The sequence below is a fragment of the Cavia porcellus genome, unplaced genomic scaffold (assembly GCF_034190915.1).
Source record: "Cavia porcellus strain 051 isolate PalLab524CR breed Dunkin Hartley unplaced genomic scaffold, mCavPor4.1 scaffold_9, whole genome shotgun sequence".
NCBI lineage: Eukaryota > Metazoa > Chordata > Mammalia > Rodentia > Caviidae > Cavia > Cavia porcellus.
Genome location: NW_026947492.1, coordinates 35,254,428 through 35,278,253, shown reverse-complemented (window position 1 = coordinate 35,278,253; position 23,826 = coordinate 35,254,428). Strand labels below are relative to the sequence as shown.

At 38.0% G+C, this 23,826-nt stretch overlaps 1 protein-coding gene across 4 annotated transcripts in view; it reads left to right on the top strand.

Moving 5' to 3' along the window:
- Nucleotides 1–2,597: 2,597 nt before the first annotated feature.
- The window catches only part of Arhgap42 (Rho GTPase activating protein 42), a 239,955-nt gene continuing 218,726 nt past the window's right edge, over nt 2,598–23,826 (top strand). For all 4 annotated transcript variants that reach the window (XM_063256192.1, XM_063256193.1, XM_003472736.5 and 1 more), the window contains exon 1: nt 2,598–2,772. In XM_063256192.1, the coding sequence (XP_063112262.1) occupies nt 2,619–2,772 (154 nt within the window). In that variant the 5' untranslated portion in view covers nt 2,598–2,618. The remainder of the gene's footprint in view (nt 2,773–23,826) is intronic.

Sequence of the window (23,826 nt, the reverse complement as noted above, 5' to 3'; positions counted from 1 at the left end):
ATTGTGCCACTGACAGTGCCACATATTAAGAAGTGGAACTTTTCAGAAAGGTTTCATTTCAGTCCATCATAATGTATGAAAAGAAGCCTCAAAGTATAGTCAATCTTTTATTTACAGACTCTTTTCTGTTGGAAAGAATCTGGTTCATTTATTGTGCTGAGAGACTAACACATGAAAACAACAGTTCAAAACTGATAGTAAAGCTACCTCAAAGCAAAACCATTTCTCGTCTCTCTTGTAGCTGGGTAAAGGAGCATAAAAGAAAGCTTGACTAGCAGGTATAATTAAATCATGAGTAACTCTGAAAACACTTACAAGAGAAAAGTCCATTTATAATGCACTGAGCTTTACACACTAGTAGGCAAGGGGTTAGAGGGAAAAATCCCAATTCCATGTGTATGCAAGGACGGCCTGAGTGGAAACAAACTGATAAGAGCCGGAATGCAGACTGGTACAGCATCTGTTGAGGCTCTGGGTTTTGCAAGAGAACTCATTCTTTATATTTTCTTTGTCAGAGAACTCTCAAGGTCAGGTACTATGCTTTGCTCTATTTATCCTACTGCATAAATTACTATTCTACCCAGATGCTAGTAATGTATACAGCAGGCATAAAGCATGGATTTACGTATACAGATGGTTAAATGATAACCTGTATCTTAGGATCAAGAATAAATCTACCCTAGCCTGTAAAATTTTTACAGAAAACTGAAAAATGACAACACATTAAATGCTACGTATCAAAGACTGTTGATACATTTTTAAAGAAGTAATCACGACTTTGATTTTATAAAAGACAAAAAAGGGTTATATTCTATCCTGCTCGGAATCTGGCACTGAATTTAGTCACTTGGAACAACAACATGGCACACACTGAAAGAAAACTATTTGTTTGGCCTGACTGGATTTTTTCTTCTAGGCTGTATAATGAATAGATGTTAAGACCACCTGAAGTGAAAAACAGTCCACTGCTGTTTATATCATTCCATTTGTTGACAAATTACATTCCTGTCTTCCCCTGCCCTAAATGAGGCATATTTAATTGACAGACCCTAGCTCCACATTTGGGTTACAAAGACTAAAATTGTAATTGGGCATTTTACAAATATGTTGAGGATTGATGATATAAATATGGACGTAAGTTTTTAAAAATCTTTTCTCTGGGCCAGAAGAATTTAAATCAAACCATCATAGATACTGTTTACAGGATCTTATCTGTTTTAGTTTAAGGCTTATGTGCTATTTTCAGGGTTTATATATACTTTAAAAAAATTGAAACTAAAAGCCTTGACAGTCCCTGAAACTTAATTGGGAAAAATGTAGAGCACTTTAATGGATTTTTTCCCATGATCTTGAACACGAGTTTTTAAACAGATGGTTCAAATGGATAAAGCAATGAAAACGTAGAAATTAAAAGCAGATTCCTAAGAAAAGTAACTAACTTCTCAGAAATCCTACAGATGAGGGCTGAACGAGATGTAAAGCAGCAGTTTCTCATGCTGTCAAGGTTTCAAGAGAAATTTATTAGGTGAAATCAATCCTCTACGGGAGGGGTGACTGTCTCTTGGTAAAAATTAAGTATTCATTTGAAACTCCTGTCTACTTCAGCAATTTGAAAATCTCCAGGTTCTTAGCACAGTCTCACCGAGGTGCCAACAGGAGAAACTAATATTGCAACGTAAATAGTTAGAAGTGCAGGTACCAACGTCCAAGGTGCTTAGCTGGGGTCGGGCATGATGAAATCTTCCGATCTTCCAAGTAACTGGGGAGACATTTTAGCAGATCCCCAGGCTAGGTCAATAAAATCAAGAGGTGAGACAGAGACAAAACAGCCTCGAATTTACACGTATTTACTGGGGAAACATGAAGTAAAATCTAAAACTAACGCTAGAAAGCAGTGTCTTTCAAACAGGCTTCAAAACAGGGAAAGTTAACTTTGGTTTCTCTCCAGGCGATCTCAGGGCGTGCACCGAGGGGAGAAGCAGTCGGGGCGCAGGCCAGGAGTCAGGGATATTTTGCGGGGAGCGAGACACCCTGAGCCGACCCTGCAGACCCGCGGGGCCGGACGCACAGGCGAGGACAGGGTTAACGCCCCCGGCGAAGGTAGCGCTGCGCGGGGGCGGGGCAGCGCCAGCAGGCGTGGGCGGGGCGTGGGCGGGGCGGGCGCGCGGCCAGGAGGAGGGTCTCGGGCGCTCCGGCCGCGTCCCGTCCGCGCAGGGGGAGGCGTTCCCTGGCCGGCCGAGCCGCTGCCGGCGCTGTGGGCTCACTGCGCCCGCGACTGTCAGGAGGGCCGGGCGGCGCAGCTGCCGGAAGTGCCGCGCGCGTGGAGCGACCCGCGCTCGCTCGGGCTGAGGCCCGCAGGCTCGTCCCCCGGCGCTCGGGCAACGATGCGCGCCCATGACAGCGGCCTGAGCAGACCCGCGCCTCGGCCGGCCGCCCGTGCCCTCGCTCGCCTCGCCGCCGAGGACGAAGCCTGAGCCGGCGCAGGCGGCGCGGCGCGCGGGGCCCGTTTCCCTCGCGCCGTCCCCGGCGTCCCGCGCCGCGGCTCCTCCGCGCTCCGCGTCCCCGCCCTGAGCGCCTGCCCCGACTCGCCCGCGGCCGCGGCTGGCGGCGCCGGTGCCATGGGGCTGCCCACTCTGGAGTTCAGCGATTCCTACTTGGACAGCCCGGATTTCAGGGAGCGACTGCAGTGTCACGAGATTGAGTTGGAGCGAACCAACAAGTTCATCAAAGAGCTCATTAAGGATGGCTCCCTGCTCATCGGGGCGCTGAGGAGTAAGTGGCGCGGCCCGGGAGGAGAGGGCGCGCCGGGGTCCCGAGAGCAGGGTCCGAGCGGGTGGGATGGAGGAGACGGAGCTTCTTTTGTTTGAATGGATTTGGGGACAAAAGCTGAAGAGCTCCCCTGCTGGTGGCCAACAAAGTTTGTTCTTAGGTGTTCTTACTTTCTGAGTCTGGAGAAAAAGGAAAGTTTTCTACTGTTCCCCGGGTGTATTCCGGAGGAAGGTCGTCCAAGCAACTTTTGTGTAACGCCGCTGGAAAGATGTTGGGGACCCCCTTTCCCCTTTTTTTGGTAGATTCTTTTGTGCCTAGTTTGAACCTTTTAAAAGAATTCCTTAAAGGCAGGGATGGAAATAAGAATTTAAGGATAAATTTAAACCAGTTTATTTAATGATAGATAAATGAAATTATTTTTTACATGACTTTTCCCTCGGCAGTCACTGAGTAGACTTTTAAAAAACTGCATTTGCAGTTTTGTCGTTTAATAAGATGATAGAAGACAGTAATATAACATCAGTGTACTTTTAACTTCAAAATTCTGTGCGTCTTCATTTTTGGTTTTTATTGTGTTGTTCGAGTTACTGAGAATGAGAGCTCACTGGCTAAAGGCCAACTTGAATATCTGATAAATGTCACTGCCCTCCTCTTCCATACGTTTCCACACAAGACTTTCTTTCCTTCTTCCCTCCTCTGAAACTTTAGTTTCACTTACTAAGGTTTAAGAAACTACAGTATCTGACACACAGCTTCTATGGAGAATTAAGTTTGATAAGCTTAACTTGTTGCCTTTCCCAGGGTAGATTTCGCATCTTAATGGAAGCTCTGAGAGCTTTAGCTTCTGAAGTGAAACCATGGAATCTCAAGCGTCTGCTGGCAGGGAGGATGAGATATTTTCACAAAGTGGATAGGCTTTTGGGTGATCTGGGAAGTCCTACGACTTGTAGATGGGCAGCATCTTTGTGTAGGTCAAGTGCGAGGTCAGCAACGTCACATCTCTGTTTTGTAGTTTGTGTTTTTAGGAAGAATGGAATTTAGAAAGCTGTCTTGAGGTTAATGATTTCCAAAAACCTTTTTTGTTTTAATCACCCCAAACGCTAAAATATTTACATGTCACCTGTGTTACTTGACAAAAGTAGAAGTTTTATGGCTGGAATATATTAGTTTCTGAATTTGAGGCTACCACAATAGTATTTACTGTGATATGTGAATAAATAAGGTTTACTTTCCACTCTCCTTATGTACAGATTCGAACTCTGTACCCTGCTATTTTGAAAATCCTGCTTGAGGTCTCAGGACTAACTTCTTGCATCTTGGTGAGAGTGATGCCTCCCTGTCTTCCTATCTTGGAGTGCTAAATGCCATCTTGACTCTTACTGGACCTGCCAGATGTTCTGCATTTTTCTCTGCACTCTGCATGAGATGAACTTTGGTGTTTTAAAAGTTGAGAATCGAATGCGTGCATTATTTTACTAGTGATGTTACATACTTCCTCATGATTCTTGAGTCTAGTCTTGTAAACTGAGGTGATTCCCACCCTTAATAGGTGTATACTTCTATAAGTAAGTGAAGATAGACATCTCCAGAGTCCAAGCTCTTTGAAGAGGTAAACCTTGCCTCCCCGATAATTTGGTCTTAGGCACTTAAATATACAATTTGATGTGTTTAAATTGTATTATTTTAGCAAACATTTGATTTATTATTTTTTCATTGTGGAAAGAAAATGCTTCATTGCTTGTTAAAAGAATCTCCAGCATCAGCTGCCAAATGTGAGATTCTAGAGGAATGAAACCCTTGAAGTCATGTGCTAACGCTGTTTTTTTCCACACCGGAACACCTCTGTCCCTTGGGGAGGATGCTCAGAGGCCATACTGCAGCTGCGAAATGCATACTGTCCAACGATGCTAGCATAGGGGTGTGTCCAAGAATTTGAGTCCTACTGAGTTTTCTCCCAGGTTCACTATGGGAGCCCTCTTTCTCCTAGTCCTGTCTCCTGTTTTCCTTTCTGATGGAGGCCTTTGTTCTGACTAACTTTATGTTCCTATTTCTATAGGTGTATCTTTTATCCATTAAATTTTTTTTAAAAGTACAATGCTGTTTAATAATGATTAATACTTGCTGATTAATAGTGAATTCCTAACATAATCTCATTTAGCTGACATCCTATACTATTTCTATCCTTGGCAGATGCTTTTTTCTGGTGAGAGTTTTGTCACGCCTTCTCTTGATGAATACATGCATGATCGTCCCAATAGAAGCCATAGTGCTCCTTGGTCTATGATTAAGAATTTAAGTTTTTTAGTGGACTGTTTGGTAGGGGGTCTTACATGTTGATCTAGATGATTTGAATTAAACTACAGAATTTCATTTTCAAATAATAGTACTTAACATTTTGAAAAATGAGTTACTACATTTTATATTTGCATCTACTCAGAGACAATGGATAATTGTTTAATGAATCAGCCTGCATTTAAACTTAGGTTCTGGTGCTGTCCAAGTGCTCTGTGAGGGTTGGAAGTAAATTAATCTGTGTACAACCTCTCCTGTAAAATGAAGAAAATATGTACAAAAGCTTTACCACTGAGATCATTTGTTCCTTTTGTTACATGACATATTGAAGTAGAGGACATGCTAGATCTCAAATATGCTAAACTCGTGTCCCCCAAAGTCAAAGAATGAATTCTAAAAAACAATAGGGCTTGAGAGTAGGAACATGTATTGGAGAAAAGGAATGAGCAGTTAAATGGGGGCTTGGGGATAGGAGCAAGCCCCTATCCTGAGAGTTGGAGTAGTTCCCAATGGGTTGCCAATGAGCCTACCTCTCAAAGGAAGTTTTATAGAGCAAAATCATGAGGTGGGTGCAGTGCGGGTCAGAATTATGATTAAGCTCACACCTTAGGGAAGTATGTAGCACTTGCCATTGTGACTTCTTCACATCTACCTCCAGCCACAGTCCTGATGTATTCTCATCTGCACTCATGTTGCAGCCCAGCCCTGTCTGCCTACTATATTCCTGCCTAACTTAGCTGTCTATAATAATGTACCATTTGGTAAGTGGTGATAATTTGAAAAGTATTCACAGGGCACATAAATCAAGTTTAGTTTATGCTGTGTGATTCAAAATTGCCATCCTTATTCTTAAATATTATTCTGTGAACATTATTTCTTTAGCAAGAATTCAGCCTTAAAATTTGAACTGTGGAACTACAGGGTTTTTTTTTGTTTTGTTTTTTTTTTTGCTTATTAATTTTCTCCTTTTAAGGATCATATCCAAAGAAATATTTAAAAATTAGTCTTGTCATTTTTCCTGTACTTTTTCTTGATATGTTTGAGTTCAAAAACTCGTGTAAGTACAAGGTTTATTCTTGAAAGTGTGCACAGCTCCCCTCCAAGATAAAGGAAAGAAATAAAAAAATAGAATTGAAAACTTCTAAAAGATTTTAAGTGCTTTAATTATAAAAAAGATAAGTATATGAGGCTATGTATATATTGGCTTGATTTGTGACATATGCATAAATCAGAATGTAATCTTGTACATCTTAAATATATATAGTTTTTGTATGTAAATGAAAATGAATCAGTTCAAAACATGCAACCTCTGTATCTGTGGACCCAACCAATTTTATACACTATTGAAAATATTCAGAAAAAATGTTGACTACTCATGCAGAAGTTTCTTGTCATTTTCCCCTAGAGGATAGTATTTAACTAGTATTTACATATCATTTGCATTGTAATAGGTATTGTAATTAGTCTAGGGATTTAGAGTGGAGGATGTTGTATGCAAATACTGTGACCTTTATATAAGCATCTGTGGATTTGGTAGGTGCCTGGACAGAATGGGCTGGGTGGAAAGAGCATTATCAACATTCTTTTCTCTACCCTGCCCTGCAGCTTCTTGGCTTTCATTCCTTATCATGGTTTTCCTCTCACTGTCTGTGAAGCTGGAGCTAGCCAGAATTTTGGTCTGCATTGAAGATAACTTCTCCAATTGTATACATCTACCAACTACACACTATGAATATAATCATTATGTGTCACAAACACAGACTGATAAAAAATTGAAATGAAAATGTGGAAAGGAAATACAAAGAGCAAAAAGGGAGGGAAGAGGGAAGGTGAATAAAAATAATTAAGATGTGGTAAGGAAAGGTACCTACATCCTAAGGCACATGTGAACATTATAGCCTGCAAACATGTATTCGTAAACAAAACAGTTTCTTAACGAAGGCATGGTGGCCCATGCTTCTAGTTGCAGCAGTCTAGGAGGCTGAGACAGGAGGATAGCAAGTTCCAGCGCAGCCTGAACAACATAAGGACATCCTGTTTTAAGATAACAAGAGAACTGGGGATATAGCTCAGCGTGAAGCCTTTTGGTTCAATCCCCTATTAAGTTTCTCATGCCTATATATTTGTGATGCTCTTAAAAGAAAGAAAGCTAATGGACCCTAATATAGATTTAATTATTTATTATGATCATACATAACCACGAAACCGTAGTCGTGTTTGACATTTATATTATTGTAAAAGCAAATCAGTTACCAATTATATGTAAACAAAATTGAAAAACTAGAAAACTTAGTTAAATGTTGAATTAGTCTAATGGATATTGTTTCGTTGAGACTGATTTTCCTCTCACATAGAGACTGCTGATATTGCCTTGTGTGTCAGGGGTTCATTTTCTCACTTCTTTACTTCTTTTCTTACTTCTATGAAATTTTTTTGCCCTGATGAGAGCATTACAGGCTTTTTATTGGTCACATTGCCTCTCTTCATGAAGCAGAAGTTCCCAGCAGTAGTGATTCATGGAGAAGGAGGAAGGCATTTGTTTGAATGTTTGGTTGCTCATAATTTGCAGTTAGTAAGAGTTTTACCAAGAAGCAAGCAGTGTCTACCCTGAGGGAGCACAGACCTCAGCAGTGCATTGCTCTCTGGGGCTTAGGTAGGTGTTTATAGTAAAGGAGCACCTTACACACAGATAGGCACAGTGAGAAGTCTTAGAAGGGGTGAAGTGCCTAGGTCTCCCCCCTTCTGTGTTTCACAACCTCCCTTTCACCTGTTCAAGTTGACCTTTTACTTTTAGCAAGTCTTGCTCATGAGAATTTTTTGGTAGCAAGGGGAATGCTTTAGATAAAAAGGGGGGGGGGAGAAAGTTTAAGACATGCAAATCCTTTCAAAGTTTTCTACTATTTTGTTGGTCATCCTTTAGCATCTGGTGAGCACTGTTTATTTTCTGCTATTTCTAGTATTTAAATTTTCACCTAGGTTTCATTTAGTTTAAGCAGAACCCTCTGTGCGTTCTTGTTTATTCTGTGAGAGTTACTTCATTGTTCTTTACCCCATCAAGGTGATTTTGTTTGTTTGGGCAATGTGATCAAAGATACATAAGTGTAATTATTTCAACCATTCACTTGGTTCTTTGTAGTCATTAGAATTTGAATTAAATGAGCAGAAGTAGCTGCATCTTTTAAATGAACTGTAATTAACTTTAAGAACTGGTAGATTAGGAGTGTGGTGCTTTAAGGTTCTGTGTTGGTGACATGTTAACCTAGAGTAAAAGCAGTTGTACTTCCGTTAATTTAAATGGGAGCCTTGGTGCTCATCATAGTGGAATTAAATTGAGCTTACTGATTACTTCAATCTACCTCTTTCATGCTCTACACGAGCTTAATAGGTGCCCTCTAACAGTATCTGTATTTCTCCTGGTTTTCCTTTCTAGCAAGTGGTAATTGGAGGGCTGTCTTGGGTTGGAAGATCAGAAAATGCATTTCCTTGGGAACAGAAAATGTCTAGTGGGGCATCACAGCTTAGGGATAACTGCCTTGTACCTCACTTCCCATTGCCCTTATTATCAAGGCAGTTTGGGAGGCAGAATACTCAGAAGACTACTGAACTTAGTTACTGAACAAGTCTTTAATGTTTTTTCAATTATTAACATTTCTTACCAGTATAAATTATATTGATGATGTTTATGATTATATAATAGCACTTAATATTTATTATTTCTTTGGTACCAAGTACAAGCATATCAAAGTAATATATCTGCACTGTTAAAGTAACATATATATATATATATATATATATATACACACACTATATATATGGAGAATGGCGAATCTTTCTAGATTCATAAACAGAAATATTAGACTTAAAAATCAGATTTTAAAGTGGTATTGAGTAAATGATCTGTAACAATGAAGTGCTTATAATGAACAGATGAGAATGAGTGAAGGAAAGGGGGTTGTGTAACGTTGAATCTCTTTCATGAATATTGTTTCTTGGTGAAGCTGTGATTGTCACCTACTTTGGCCCCAGCCATCCCTGCTATCTGGATATAATTTCTGCACATTTTACCCTTTTAGAGTGGCGGCAGTGTTTTTATCTCTCCACCTGCCACCCACCAGGGTCTGCTTACCACTCTGCAGTGTTCCCTTTCCCTCCTGCCTGCTGAACCTCTGCCTAGGGTCAGTAATCTTATCATGCATCCCTGAAGGGTCAGGCCTCATCAACCAAGGGCTGCTTCTTGCTGATCCTGAAAATTAAAGCCATGGAACCTGTGTTCATCTTTTCATCTCCCGTATTTTGAATTTTATCCTGAAAATTAAAGCCAGTTGTTATCATCTAGCTATTTAGGTAATGGAGTCTGTGTACATCTTTTGCATCTCCCACATTTTGAGTTATAAAGGCTGTTTTTTGCATATGCATAACACTTTATATAATATTTACTCATCTTAATAGCCCTTGAAGAAAGGCAAAGGAGTAAGCAGGATGATTAATAGAAGAGCAAATGGAAATGTAATGATTTTAACAATTTTGTTTTACCATCAGGCAAATTAAAACATATTAGTCTGAGTGTTTCTGGCATTGTGGACCCTTCTTGCAAGCTAAATATTTGGTTAATCAAATATTCAATTTATTAGAATACATGGTTAATCAAAATACTGTGATACTCATATCTGTATCCTGATTGCATTTCTAAGAATTCAGTTATAATACTTATGAAAGAGTTATAGACATATACAGCACTATTGTGTTAAGAAATATGCTTTACCTCAGAGAAAGTAAAGTATGGAATTGTAAAAAATAACATAGTACCAGTAGTGCTAATAACCCACTAGTTTTTCCAACCCTTTTTCATTTTATAGAGGTGTGAATACATGGAATAATAAGCCTTAATTTTCTAGGGTCTTGAATTTTTATTTGAAAATAGATCTTCAGATTGCAATTTTTACATGGAACATGGTAGGAAAGAACAAGAATAATACTTCTAAATTATATTAATGATTACAGTTTTTTTTCAGTAGCAGATCTTTAAACTTTATGGTGAAAGTGTCTATTTCTAATGGTATTTTTTGTTTTTTAAAGACAGGATTTGCTATGTAGTTTAGTCTGGTCTTGAATTCACTGGGTAGCCCAGGCTTGCCTTGAGTTCACAGGGATCCTCTTGCCTCAGTGTCCTGAGTGCTGGGATTACAGGCATGTACCACCATGCCGAGCTGCCTAGTGGTATTTTTAAAATGACAAAACGTGACATTTTTATGTTGTTGCTTATCTGATTTGGCTGATTATCTAGTGTGATGGAGAGTGACTTGTGTTTTGTGAAGGCCGGGAAAAGTACCCTGGGATGATTCTAATGTCAGGTGATAAGGGAGGAAAAAAAGGAGAAAAATGCTGCCTGGGCGTAACCTTGGTCCATTAATAGTACCCTTCCTGAACCTTGGCTTGAGTCTGGGATCTAAAATCCCAAAGACCTACCAAATAGCATTTCCTTGAGCTTATCCAAATAAAAGACCCAACTTCAGTTTTTTCTAGTACTTCTAGAAGTAATGCTTTCCTTTTGAAAACTAGTGTGTACTTGTGTATGAATGAGAGCAGTAAGGCACTGATAGAAATGAGAATACTCTGTTGTGTGTATTGTATTACTATTTTCCAAATGGGAGCTGTGAACTGTGCTGGATTAATTTTATTTTGTTGTCATGAGCATTTTCTCTTCTTTGTTTAATTTCCTTATTCTTTCAAATGTCTGAATGAAAAGTGTGGCCATAAAAAGCAATACTGGCCAGAAAGAGTAGCAAGGGTAAGCAAATTATAATTAGCTGTGAAAACAGTTTAAGCCTTGTTTGGACATGACTAGCTTGCTTGCACTGCTGAGTGAAGAGGAATTGTCTTGGGCCGCATATATAACATACGATATAGTTAGTGCACATAAATAACAAAACTTCCCTGTTAAATATATCATTTTATTATAACACAGGTGTGGTTAGTCCATGGCTACAGCTTAGACATACCTAGATGGTTTGAAGACTTAGGTTTCATGTGCTATGAAAATGTTACTGTGTAACACTTGAGAATTGAAGGACTATGAGACTGGCCTTCCAACTGTTTTAAAAGCTGGTTGTGGAAAACTTAAACGACTATGGTTCCTCTTAAAAATGGTCAACTAAATAGAAGACAGAGTGGCTTTACTTTTTTGTGGGTGTGGTGCTGGGAATATTAACTGCAAACCTCATACATGCTAGACAAGTGCTCTGACACTGACTTGCATCCTGACCCTATAGAGGTGATTTTTTAGAGGGGCACCCTGTTCAGGAAGATTTGGGAAAATCATGTCAACATATGAAGTAAGAGGAAGGGCCTTTAAAAGCAATCATAGCTCTCCACTGATGACCCTTTCTGATGTCATTACTTTATCCACCCCAGCTCCAATACTGCAGGTTTCTCTCTGCAGGGTGTGTTGCTGAGTTCTTCATTATCCTGTTATTTCTTGTGTCCTCATTAATGTTGGTGATGTGGGGCTGGGGATTTAGCTCAGCGGCATAAGTGCCTGCCTTGCAAGCAGGCAGTCATGAGTTCGATCCCTGGTAACGATAAAAAAGAAAAAGACAAAAAAAAAAAAAATTGAATGTTGGTGATGTGCAAGGATTCCTTCTTAGTCCTTTCATAGTTTGCTTTCCTTATGTGATAATATCTGTTGTTAGGGTTTCAGCCCTGACCTCATTTTCCTAAGCTCTGGGTGGGATTTTCACCAACAGAGATAAAACTACCTGGATGTGCTTCAGGCAGCAAACTTCTTTCCCTGCCAGTTGGTTCTCTTTTGTTCAGTTATGTGATCTTCCACCTAGGTTTTAGTGACACATTTGAGAGCTTCAGTGTTTTTTTTTTGTTTGTTTGTTTGTTTTTGAACAGTGCTGGAAAGTAAATCCAGGACTTCTTGTGTGCTAAGCAAGTGCTGTACCACTGAACTACATCTCCAGACCTTTTAATTGTGAGACAGGGTTTCATTAAGTTATTCAGGCTGCTCTTGACCTCAACAGTCCTCCTTTCCCAGCCCCAGAGTCTGTGTTTACAAGTGTGCTTCTGCGGCCGAGGCTAGCTACGTTTTCTTTTTTCTTCACTCTATGGAAGGGTGTACCTTCCATCTGGTTAGCCATGCAGTTTTGTATTCGAAAGAGTTTAAATTTGATTTTCTCTGTCGTTTTTTTTTTTTTTTTTAATTTTATTTAAAAGGAAAAAGAGAAAAAACAAAACAAAGCGGTGTAAGGGTACAATGTTTATACACTCTCCCAGCATATACACATAAACACATGTGATACTTTTTTCTTAGCTTAAAACAGTGAAAATTTATTCTTTCACAAATGTTGGGGTTAGAAATCCAAATAAAGGTGTCAGCAGGACATTGATCACTCTGGGGCTCCTAGGCAAGGATCCTGCTGTGTCTCTTCTAGCTTCAGGTGGTCACATGCTGTTCAGGAACTGCTTGCTGTCTAGAAGTATCACTCCAAAACCATGTATGTCTTCACTTTTTAAAAATTGAATTAGTGTTTTGAATATAAGCTTCTAGGTATGAAGAATATTTGTATTCTCTTCACTTCTTTGGACATTATGGATCTCAGTAGCTTGCTGAATAAGAATTAATTTACATTTTACTAAGAAGAACATGATACAGAGAAGAATATGGAATGTCTGTGGAGTAAATGAGCCAGGGAATGGTGACTACAAATAGGCACTTTAAAGTTGCTTTCAGCAGACTTTATGTGCTGCAGCACTGACCTCCCTGTTCTGACTTTTGGGACTGGGTAATCCAGGGGCCAGCAGACAGACCTAGGGTTTAGAATTTCTCTCCAGTCATGGCATGGCGACTAATTAGTGGTGGATACCAGTCACAGGCCCCAGACTCTCTTTTCATCAATAATAGGAGTAACATTTGCCCTGTTTTCCTTCTAGGATTTTTGTATGCGCCAATGGAAAGAATTCATAATAACATATTATAAAAATATGGCCTCAGTTTCATTTACTTTGGGCAAGAACACTATAATCCTAGTCATTTCAGGTTTTTTTGAATTTTATAGTCCTTATAAAATATTGAAGGAGAAATGAACGTTAAAATATGGCTTGTTTGTGATCGAAATTATATCTACTTAGTAGGAAATGATGGAGGCTGTGTTATTGGTTTTACCTTTTTAAGGAAAAAAACCACACAATTTTATATATTGATTTGGGAACCAAAGAAACATTAAATTGGTGTTTAGGAGTTAATGAACAGATCGTATAGATTTTGAGACTTTATGGACATCTTTAACTGATGCCTTAGTGCTGTAGACTTGAATCAGCGGTATATACAAATTACTCAAAACGATGGTCACTAGTTTTCAGAAGGGAAGTCCATAGTTGGACAGTTCCACAACATTTAACAAGCCAAACTCTGTAGATGAGAGAACTTTTTCCACATAGGTTTCTGAGTTTTGAAGGGGGAGGTGCTGCCTTCTCAGGTACCTCACATATGGCATAGGTGTTTTGTAAATGTAATTACTCTATGTTGAATGTGAAGTCATCTAGTTGGTTATTGGTTAGAAAAGAGAATGAGTTTGTAGGGCATGTTGGAGGGGTTGGGGAAAGGGAATTATGAGGAAAAGGACGTTAATCTAAGAGTTGAAGAGGATTCATTTGGCTTAATGAGAAAATGGAATTGAGCCTCTTAGGTTGATCCTAGGGAAGTGGTGCAATGGATTTGGTGTCAAAATCTGTAGGAGAGGATATATGGATTTTACCTGAAGACAAATCATCATCATCATAATCATCACCACCACCACCACCATCTTCATCATCATTATTATTATTTAAAAGATATTTCTTAGCGAATTTGTGACCTTAGCAGTAGCTCTGGCTTAGGCTTTGGGGGAAGTAGGTAACAGACAGGAAGTCTGGACTTTTGGCTCAGCATGCAAAGTGAAAAAGGGTGGAAGAAATGATGTTCAGTCAGTAAAGAAAGAGACTACAGATCCTGATTAACCCTGAACAAGGAAAAGCAGCAGTAACCATAGGCATTCAAGTTGAAACTACTGGGTGCACATGCTTTTCTTTCCAGTTTGTCGATTCTCACATTGGTCTAATAGAAATTATAATTCTGGGGCTGGGGATTTAGCTCAGCGGCATAAGCACCTGCCTTGCAAGGCAGTACCGATAAAAATGAAAAAAAGACAAAAAAAAAAAAAGAAATTATAATTCTGTGAATATTCAAGGCTGAGTGAATGTGATGATTTGTGGCACTCATTTATGAGAATAATGAGAGAGGATAGCATAAGAATGCAGAATGAAGATGTCAGTTACAAGAGACTGAATATTTTAAGTACTTAGGTGATGGGTCTGTCTTGTTTGGGATTGTGTCCACTTCAGTCAGGACATATATTAGTTCAAACTAATCCTGATTCATTCAGGTGATCTGAACATTAAATCTGGCTAAAAGAAACTGAAAGGGGCAGTGTTCTCTCCCACACATGTACAGTGCTAATAACATTTCATCTTTACTCATTAGAATATTTTAATGTTAAGTAGAATCACTGAAGAGTTAGCATTAACAGTACTCAACTTGATTTTGTAGAAATAATCAGAAAAAGTAATTTTCAATCCTAGTTCTCCCTCTTATAGCTATATGACTATTGGCATATCACCTGACTTCTTTTATGTTTCTTTATTATATAATATGAGAACAAAGTTTCCTTATATGTATATTTTGATTGTGCTAGATATTTTACATGTGAAATGTGTGGTAATTGATATTAAATGTTAATTTTGTGACCTGCAACAAGAGTTCACTAATGCTTCTACGGAATAACTTAGTTGGCTTTTTAAGGTCTTTTCCTCCTCTGAGGCTTTATTCTTTTTAAAAAACATGCTTTTCTTCACATTTTTATTGTCTTTTATATAATACTGAAGATTAAAATCAGGATCTTGTACTTACTTTACCATTGAGTTATCCCTGGTCCTTTTACTTTTTTAAAATTTAAGACAGAGTCTTAGGTTTGTTATACTGGCCTTGAACTTGTGATCTTCCTTCCTCAGCCTTCCAAGTAATTGTGGTTACAGGCGTGTGTCACCATATCTGGACACATTTTATTTTAATGTCTTAATGACTTACCTGTTTCTTTTCCTAGAAAATTAGCTCTATTAAAGTAGGCACCACATCTTTGATATAAGAAATTGTGTCCAGCTCTTGTTTGGAGATGTTAAAGTCTTCAGGTTGTCATTAAGTGCTCAATGCTAGAACCAATTCTGATACTCTGTGTGTGATGACCAAATATAATTTTAAAGAAGCTTCTAGCATATTATGGAAACGTATGAGAACAATCAAATAGTTGATATCTGTGAGAGAAATAGGAAGAAGATAGGAAGTTAGTGGATATCTGGGCACCATGTATAGTTGATGAGCCAAAGGATAATAATTGCTATTAACTTAATAAGATGACAGCCCCCTTTATGAGAAACCAAAGAAATATTAAGAGTATAGTATCCATTTTTATTAAATAAACTAAAATATTTCTTTTTCTTAAATTTTTTATTAATACCAGTTTTCAGTACACGATTGCATTCATCATGGGGAGTAGGTACATGTACGTAACACATCTTAATTCTTTTTTTTTTTTTTTTTTTGGATAGCAGGGATCGAACTTGCTTGCCAGACAGGCACTTATGCCGCTAACCCTAAATCCCTGGCCCCAACACATCTTAATTCTTTTTAATTCCTATTTCCTTCTTTGCCCTCCTCTTCCCTCTATCTCATGGTTTTTGCTAATTGTGTACTAAGACTCTTGCTTTATTTTTCCTTATTTTTTGAGCAAGATGATTAACTTATTTTAAAAGGCAGTTTTAGGTTTGCAACAAAATTGGAAGTACAGAGACATCCTTGCCCCACCAATACTTACTTTCATGATGCTACTAATAACATTGTAAATTAGATGGTATAAATGCCATTATTCCAAGGGCATTAAAAGGTTTGTGCGTAGTGATTTAGTGATCCCTGTAATGATATTCTTTGTACTGCAGATTACCAATCATAGCCTTGCTCTTTCATCCTTTCAGTAAAAACTCTTTTACCCAGGTTATGGGTTAATTGTGATTAATTGAGTTGCTCATGCTAATCCATTTCCCATACATTCCCATACTGCCAGGGATCCAGTTCCAGCCCAGGAAATATAAGTGACATCAGTTGTTTCTCTCAAGTTTAAATAGCCCACAGTGTCCCTGTGGGATTGCACGCAGTTCAAGTAGTGCTAACCTATGTAATTAGAATTTACTTAGAATAGAAAATAGAGATGACTTAAGTAATTGCTTTTAAAGTTCAATAAATTACTTATCTAGTCAATTACACATAAATCTTATGACGTAAATTTAGGTTAGAGAAAAGGAAGGTGCAGAATTGCGTATGTGCTGTTATATAAAGATAAATATGTCTGCAAAGAAACTTGTTAAAATACATCAAGAAGCAGTATTGTGTGTAAAGGTACCAAGGTGGTGATATTAGGAATCTTTCCCCCTATCCAGTGTGAAGTTAAGTGACACTCAGTGGGAGGTTAAGTTAGTGGAAAGCTGTGGGAGGTATCAGGAGGGAGGCCTGCTGGGTACCCTTCTGTCAGAGCTTTGCTGCATAATTATAATTGCCTGGTGTGCACATTGCTTTTCAGCGTGTGTGGGGGCGGGGTGTAGAGGGAAGGAAGGTCAAAATTTTTGAAGCTCCATCATATTACTGAGCTACAGAAGTTGGGATAAATAGTCTTTGTAACCTTTACTCTTTAACAGCATTTCAATTCATTGACTATTCTCTGTAAGTAATTTGCTAGTGCTATTTTAATTTGTGATCTTCAAAACCCTTTCCTACCTGCCTTTCTACCTTCAATTTCTGCCTGTAATTTGCTTTCTTTTTTTTGTTTTAATCCAATTATATCTGAGCAGAGTTTTATTCCTTTTGAAATAACATATCAAGGTAATAATAGAATCTACATATTCAAGTCCTGGATGTTGCATTTGGTTGTGGTATACATATAGTTTCATGGATAAATTAACTTATACCAGGTGTTCTAGTATAATATTCCTTTGTTAATAAACAAAAGCATTCTTCTGGAATACAGATTTAGGTTTCTAAGATGTTGGGAATACCTTTCTGGCAAGAGTTTAAGCATAGACCTTTTGCATACTTAATTTCTTTTGTAATGTTTTATAAACTACTGGAAACAAATCCTCATAGGATAACATGACATTATCTTTGACAAAACAGATACTTAGGTAGATTGATCACAGCTGACAGAGTTAGAAAATGAAGTTTCATTGTTGGATAATATTTTTTATCAGTTAGACCAACCTGTTGTTGATCTTAACTTGTGTGGTTGAAGCACCACACTGTCTGCTTAGCACTTGCTAACTGTTTGCTTCTTTACATTTAGGATAGCCACCTTTTCTCTTCGTATTTGTTATAATTCAGTCCGTTCATGTATCAGACAGTTACTATCACAAACTGTGGACTAACACACTGCTAGGGACATAGGTTAATGTAACCTAAGTGAGTCGATAAAAGGATAATTTGGTATCGCTTACATTTCTGCTGAAATATATGAAAATGTAAAGTATTTAATCAAGGGGAATTTGTATAATAAAATATTAGTTATTGGTTATATTGGAGAATTTCTAGGTGGAATCTGCAGAGATTTGTTCCCTTGCAAGTACTGTCATAAATGGTGTGCTATATTCATTACCTTTCCATGCCAAGCTTATATGTGAGCAAATTTGTTGAATTCTGTTTACTTTGGTAACACAGTGTTTGTTGTTTTGGTGTAGTTTGATTTTTATTGTACTTATTGTTTATCCTTCCTAACTAGATTATTATGGCATAATTGTCTCTTATCTGAACTTTTTCTTAACGAAGAAGAACAAATAATTTAAGGCACAAGTTTTGGTTTCTGTGCTTTATTTGAACAGATATGGTTTTGTAGTATGGTATCAATATACCAAACTTTCTGTTACTTAAATCATGAAAAACTGCAGTGGGTAGAATGGTACAAACATTTCTAAAATTCAGTTTTTGTGAAATAGGCAGAATCTTTTTAGCAGAGCTGTAAAATAGTCTGGAAACTGAAATGATGTGTTTAAAGAGAACTAAGATGATTTTACCTGTAAAGTCTATTTTTCAACGCTACAAAGTGAAATAGTTATTATTAGTGACATTCTATACTCCTAATTCTTGTAAGCATTATTAGAACACTTCGAAAAATCAACACAGAATTGAATTTTTAAATTCATGCATGTGTATGAATTTGTATGTGTGTGTGAGAGAAATAAAGATACAGATCTGAGATAATTTATCTTATTGAGGTTACTCATTCCCACTAATCCCAACTTCCATAGTTAATGGGTGCTCATCTTTCTTCTAACATCATTGAAAAAGGGAATTCTCAAATCCCAGTGTGAAAGGTATTTTGTTGAGCAAATGTTGACAGCCATCTCAGTTCTGTGGATGGTTCTGTGGAGGTAGTAGAGATCAATTCAGGAAGAAATAATTATTCTTTCAGTGGCCAAGTTGAATGACGTGAAACCTGGAGAATTCTTACTTAAATCTGGTTGAATTTGGATCTCAAGCAGTCTTGCTCACTCTTACCTCCTTTTGGGAAATTTGGATGAAACTGGGAAAAGGTCTGATTCTGTTTCTGCTTGATAAAGCCAATCTCTGCATTGAGTAGGGATGTTAGAAAATAAGGAAGCAATTCTTTCTGTTTTAAAAGATCTTACTGAATATAGTAAGATCTCTGCAGGGTTTCAGAGATTGCTAGCTGAATTTCAGACAGCAAGTCTTGGAGGGTGATGTTCACTGATGGACTAGTAGGAGAAAGCAGGTGGCAGCATGGATAAAGCACTGAGGCATCAATGAATTATTTTTATGACAGGACGGACAAATTGATTCCTTTAAAGCAGCTAACAAGTGAAAAACTGAAAGGAGACCTGAAAGGTGCTGTGAATGTCTTTAAAAAGTTAACTTAAACTATACAGTAAGCTTCATGGAAATTCATGCTTATCTGCCATTTGATTTCATTGAGATTTCTGCCCCTTGAATTGCATTGGGGTGATCGGATGATGCAGAATCTTTATACTCTGATTATAGTGCTTTCCCAGGTCCACACCTAGCAGATGGACATTTTGGTGCATCTGCTATAGGTTCATCGTAATGGACATTTGGGCTTTTTTTGGTACGAGGGATCAAACTCACAAACTTGGCTTGCCAGGCAGGCTTTTATGCCACTGTGCTAAATCTCTGGCCCTGTAATGGACATTTTTTTTTTTTTTTTAGCTTAATTAAGATACCAGAGCTTAGTTATGAATAAATAAAAAAATCAATGATTCTGGATCAGGTGCTGTAGGCAATTAATGATTAATTCTGTGGTTAAAAATTAACTATAGAAGTGTTTTTTGTTGTTGTTTTGTTTTGGTAGTACTGGGAAATGAACAGAGGACCTTCACAGTGAGCTACATCTCCAACCCTTTTAAAAATTTCTTAAAATTTTGAGACAGATTGTCTGTCAGTAACTAAGTTGGTGAGGCTGGGAGTAAACTTGTGGTCCTCCTGCCTTAGCCTCCAGAGGTCTGGGATTACAGTCATGTGTCACCATCTGCCCAACACCGATATTTTTCTAAGAAGTTAGTAAATTTACAGATTATTGATTTCTGAAGCATTTTTTTAAAAACACATGTATTATGTAAGATGGAATTGTGTTTTTGTGGTTTTATGTTCTTTGGGATAAAAACTTTTCTTAGAGGATAATATTAAAAAGCAAACTGAATTTTACCATAAAAATGCAAAAAAAAAGTTGGCAAACAGTTTTATTTTGTTGGTAGTTAGGTCTGCAAGACAGAAGTTACTATAACGTGTTTTTTTTTTTTTTTTTTTTTTTTTTTTTTTTCTTTTGGGGAGGGCTTAGATAAGGCATACAAGAAATATCAGGAGGCTAGGAAAACCATATTTTTATTTTTATGTTTTAAAAATCTTAAGATTATTTTGAGAATGAATGTGTTGAGTGGAGAAAAGTAATATTAAATAAGCACATACAGTAGATGTTAGTTCCGAGTCCTTGAGCTGAAGGGGAGATGGGAAGGGAAATTACAGGATGAATTCATGAGGTATAAATTGCAGAACTATCTGTCCATGAGGTTTTCTAAGAGTTTGGATATCTATTGATTACCAAATATCACTAAACATTTATCATCTGAGAATGGTTCTTAATTATGTGGAGGACAGGTTCTAAAAAGAAAGTATGGAGAAACCATCCTAGATTTATTTCATGCAAGTAGGGAAGGAAAACAATTCAGAATTGATGTGGATTTAATGTTTACTCACTTGAACTGTCCTAGGTGTTCTTGAGTGACCTTAGAGTTCCCTTGTGTATGATGTTATATATTTAAAAGTTCCAGTGATTTCCAGCTTGTAGATTTGTGATCCTCAGCAGCTGTTAAAATTGATTTCATGAGTTAAATTGGTGTTAGGGAAAAATGGAATAAGATGATACAGGTGTGCCAAATGTGTTAAGAGCAAATTTTGTTTAATGAAACCTTTTCTCTTTTTATGAGCACCCATTTCTCATTGTGAATCCTGGTTACAAATGAAGTCAGCAATGATAAAAATATGCAGTGATGCACACCATTTTATGCGTCAAGTGTGTCTCTCCATGTATTTGGTGAAGACTGCTTTCCATTTTCTTGAAAGGTGAGTATAGCTGACCCATTGGGAAAGGGAAGTGCTCTGATACCTCAGAGATGGTTTGGAGGTCACACTGTTCTTGACAGTGTAGCATCAGATGGGTCTTGTGAGGTACTTGAAAGCACGATCAGGTTGATCCTGCTCTAGACAGCTGTGAAAAGGAGTCAGAGCCGCTATACCTAGGAATTTGAGATGAAGGTCAAGAAAAAGGGTTTATCTGCTTTTGTTGTTTCTGTTCTTTTTTGTATCTGTTTTGTTGTTGTTGTTGTTCTTTTTTGGTACTGGAAATTGAATTTATGATGTCACGCTTGCCAGAAAGGTGCTGTTCTGCTGATGATTTATCTGATCCGTGATGATTTATCTGATTTTGAAAGCAGGTATTTTCTGTTTAAATGTATGCCTCTGAAATAGGCTTTGTCTTTTTATTTCATTCTACTGAGACTATTTCAGAATTTTGGAAAAGCATAGCTTGGTTGTTAGAAAAAAGTAAGATTAACTTAGGTTAGCCAGTTTGAAACCAAGCAAAGGTTATCTTCTTAAGGTTTGAAGATGATAAATTAGACAAAATTTCCAACACATCAAGAGTGGGAAAATTAAAGTTATGTATAGAGAGAGAATTTAAAATGGATTTTATTTTCTTTTATTTCTTCCTGCTAAGGTGTATTCTGCACGGAGGAGAGGGCTCAATTTGCTTTCCTCATTGCGGCCAATGTGTGTTTTCTCTTGGATGTGTGTCCCCGTTCTTTTCTTGGTGAACCTGAGGGCCTGGTTGGCCTTGGAGACCATGAGCAGCTTTATAGCACTCTGCACGAAGGTGCATATCTCCTGGATCATATCCTGCAGGAATTTGGTGTGTTTGGTGAGGTGCCTGTGGTGGCGGCTGTGCCTCGGTTTGCTCACATTCTGGGTCATCTTGTGGCCCTTGTGAGGCCACAGCCCTGGGGTAGCGCAGAGCCATGGCTGCCGCTCTTCAGTGGCTACTGCAGCAGAAGGCAAAAATGGTTTTTACAAAGATGAGTCTCCAACAAAACAAAAGTTTGATTAATGTAGTAAAGAGTATTTACCATGCTGTCCATAGTAATTTCTCATTTAGGGATATGCCTACATTGTGAATGTAGAGATCATCAAAAAGTATGAACTCGGAGTGCCTTGTGTTAAACAAACTGTCCTGTAAACTAGCTTTTTGTCAAGGCAGTGGTCAGATACTTCATGTAGCAAGGCTTATTTATTTATTTATTTTGTCTTTTTCCTTTTTATCGGTACCGGGGATCGAACTCACGGCTGCCTTTTTTTTTTTTTTTTTTTTTTTTTTGTCTTTTTCGTTTTTTATTGGTACCTGGGATCGAACTCACGACCGCCTGCTTGCAAGGCAGGTGCTTATGCCGCTGAGCTAAATCCCCAGCCCCTTGACTAAAGCTTTAAGTCATTCAGTGACTGATGTTTGTGAGGGAGAAGATAGGGGAAGTTTTGCTTCACGGTGCCTCATGATTTATGTAAGTATTGAATATGACTCCTTTATAGATGCAGGAATCAGTCATCTTTCAAAGAAAACATATTGTTGCAGAGATGTTGGAGAGATCCTGGAACTGAAAACTAAAATCAGAGCATTTGGTCCTGGATGAACTAAAAATGTGAGATTACAAATAAATAAATTTGATTTTCTTGCTTCCCAGTTGTGTATTTGCCATTAGATACTGTCTCTTTAGCTAAAATACCTGCCATATGGAATATTACCAGAATATAGCTAATTATTAATTGATAGTTTTCAAGCAAGGTGTAGGTTTTACCCAGATTAAGACTATGAGCTCAGGATGTGTTAAATTTGAGATCAGTTGGAAGTTTTGGTCATGATAATTATTTTGCATCAGTCTCCCTGGCAACTAGGAGAAAATTGCTATGCAAAACATGGATTTAGAACTTAAGCAACAAAGTCTAGTAGCAGCCAATAGCTGTCCTTCTCTTGGCTATATATTAGCAGTTTTCTTAGTTCATGTGTTTGCCTGCATTTTGAAGCAAGCTGGACATATGTGCTAAAAACAGTAGTTTGCTTCCAGTTTCTGGTATATTCTCATAGGCAGCCTTCCTCATATCTCTGCTTTTCTTTCCTCTTTCCTCATTTCTCTTGTGTGTGTTTAGAATGACAGGCTTTAAAACTGGTATATCCTTGGCAATACCAGCTCTCCCTGACATTTGAATGATAAACATCTCAAATCTGTTACTTTATGTAAAAGTTGAATGAAACCACCTAACATAGAAAAGGCTGCTTGAAAAGAACAGAAGATGGGGCTGGGGATTTAGCTCAGCGGCATAAGTGCCTGCCTTGCAAGCAGGCAATCATGAGTTCGATCCCTGGTACGGATAAAAAAAAGAAAAAGACCAAAAAAAAAAAAAAAAAAAAAAAAAAAAGAACAGAAGAGAAGGCACATCAGCAAAGCCATTTTGTGTGAATTGAAAGTGTTACTCTGTCTATAGTTTCATCCTGTGCTTTGCCCCCTGCTGAATTTGGCCAGTGCCAAATTCTTGTTGGCTGAGTCGTCATGCCCCAGTTGGCTAGTTGCTGTTACCAATGTTTGAAACCTAACTATTATTGCTTCTGAGCTACATCATTGCTATTGTTTTGTCTCTTTGTTCTAGGAGGTGGTAGTCACAAAGCACAAATTAAACAAAGTGGGGTAGCAATGATCTCTGCTTTGCTTTGACAGATTATACAGCCTTGTTTTTTCTCAGTTGGGCATTTACTGGTCCTGAAACCTACTGCTGGTGTAACCCCATGGAGATTGTCCACATAATAAGGTGGCCTGGAGTATATGAGATGGAAAAACCCAGCAATCACACCTTAATTCTCTGCCTTTTAGGTTTTGACTGAGTGGTTAGAAACTAGATGATCTGAAAAAATTAAAGGGATAATTTTCTTTAGAACCTAAACCAAATACAAAGTTAAGGTGGCCCTCAAGAGATTCCATGTTTAAATTATTCTTGTGTATTAATTATTAATAATGTTAAATATGGGAAGAGAATGCATACAAATAACTGAATGGACA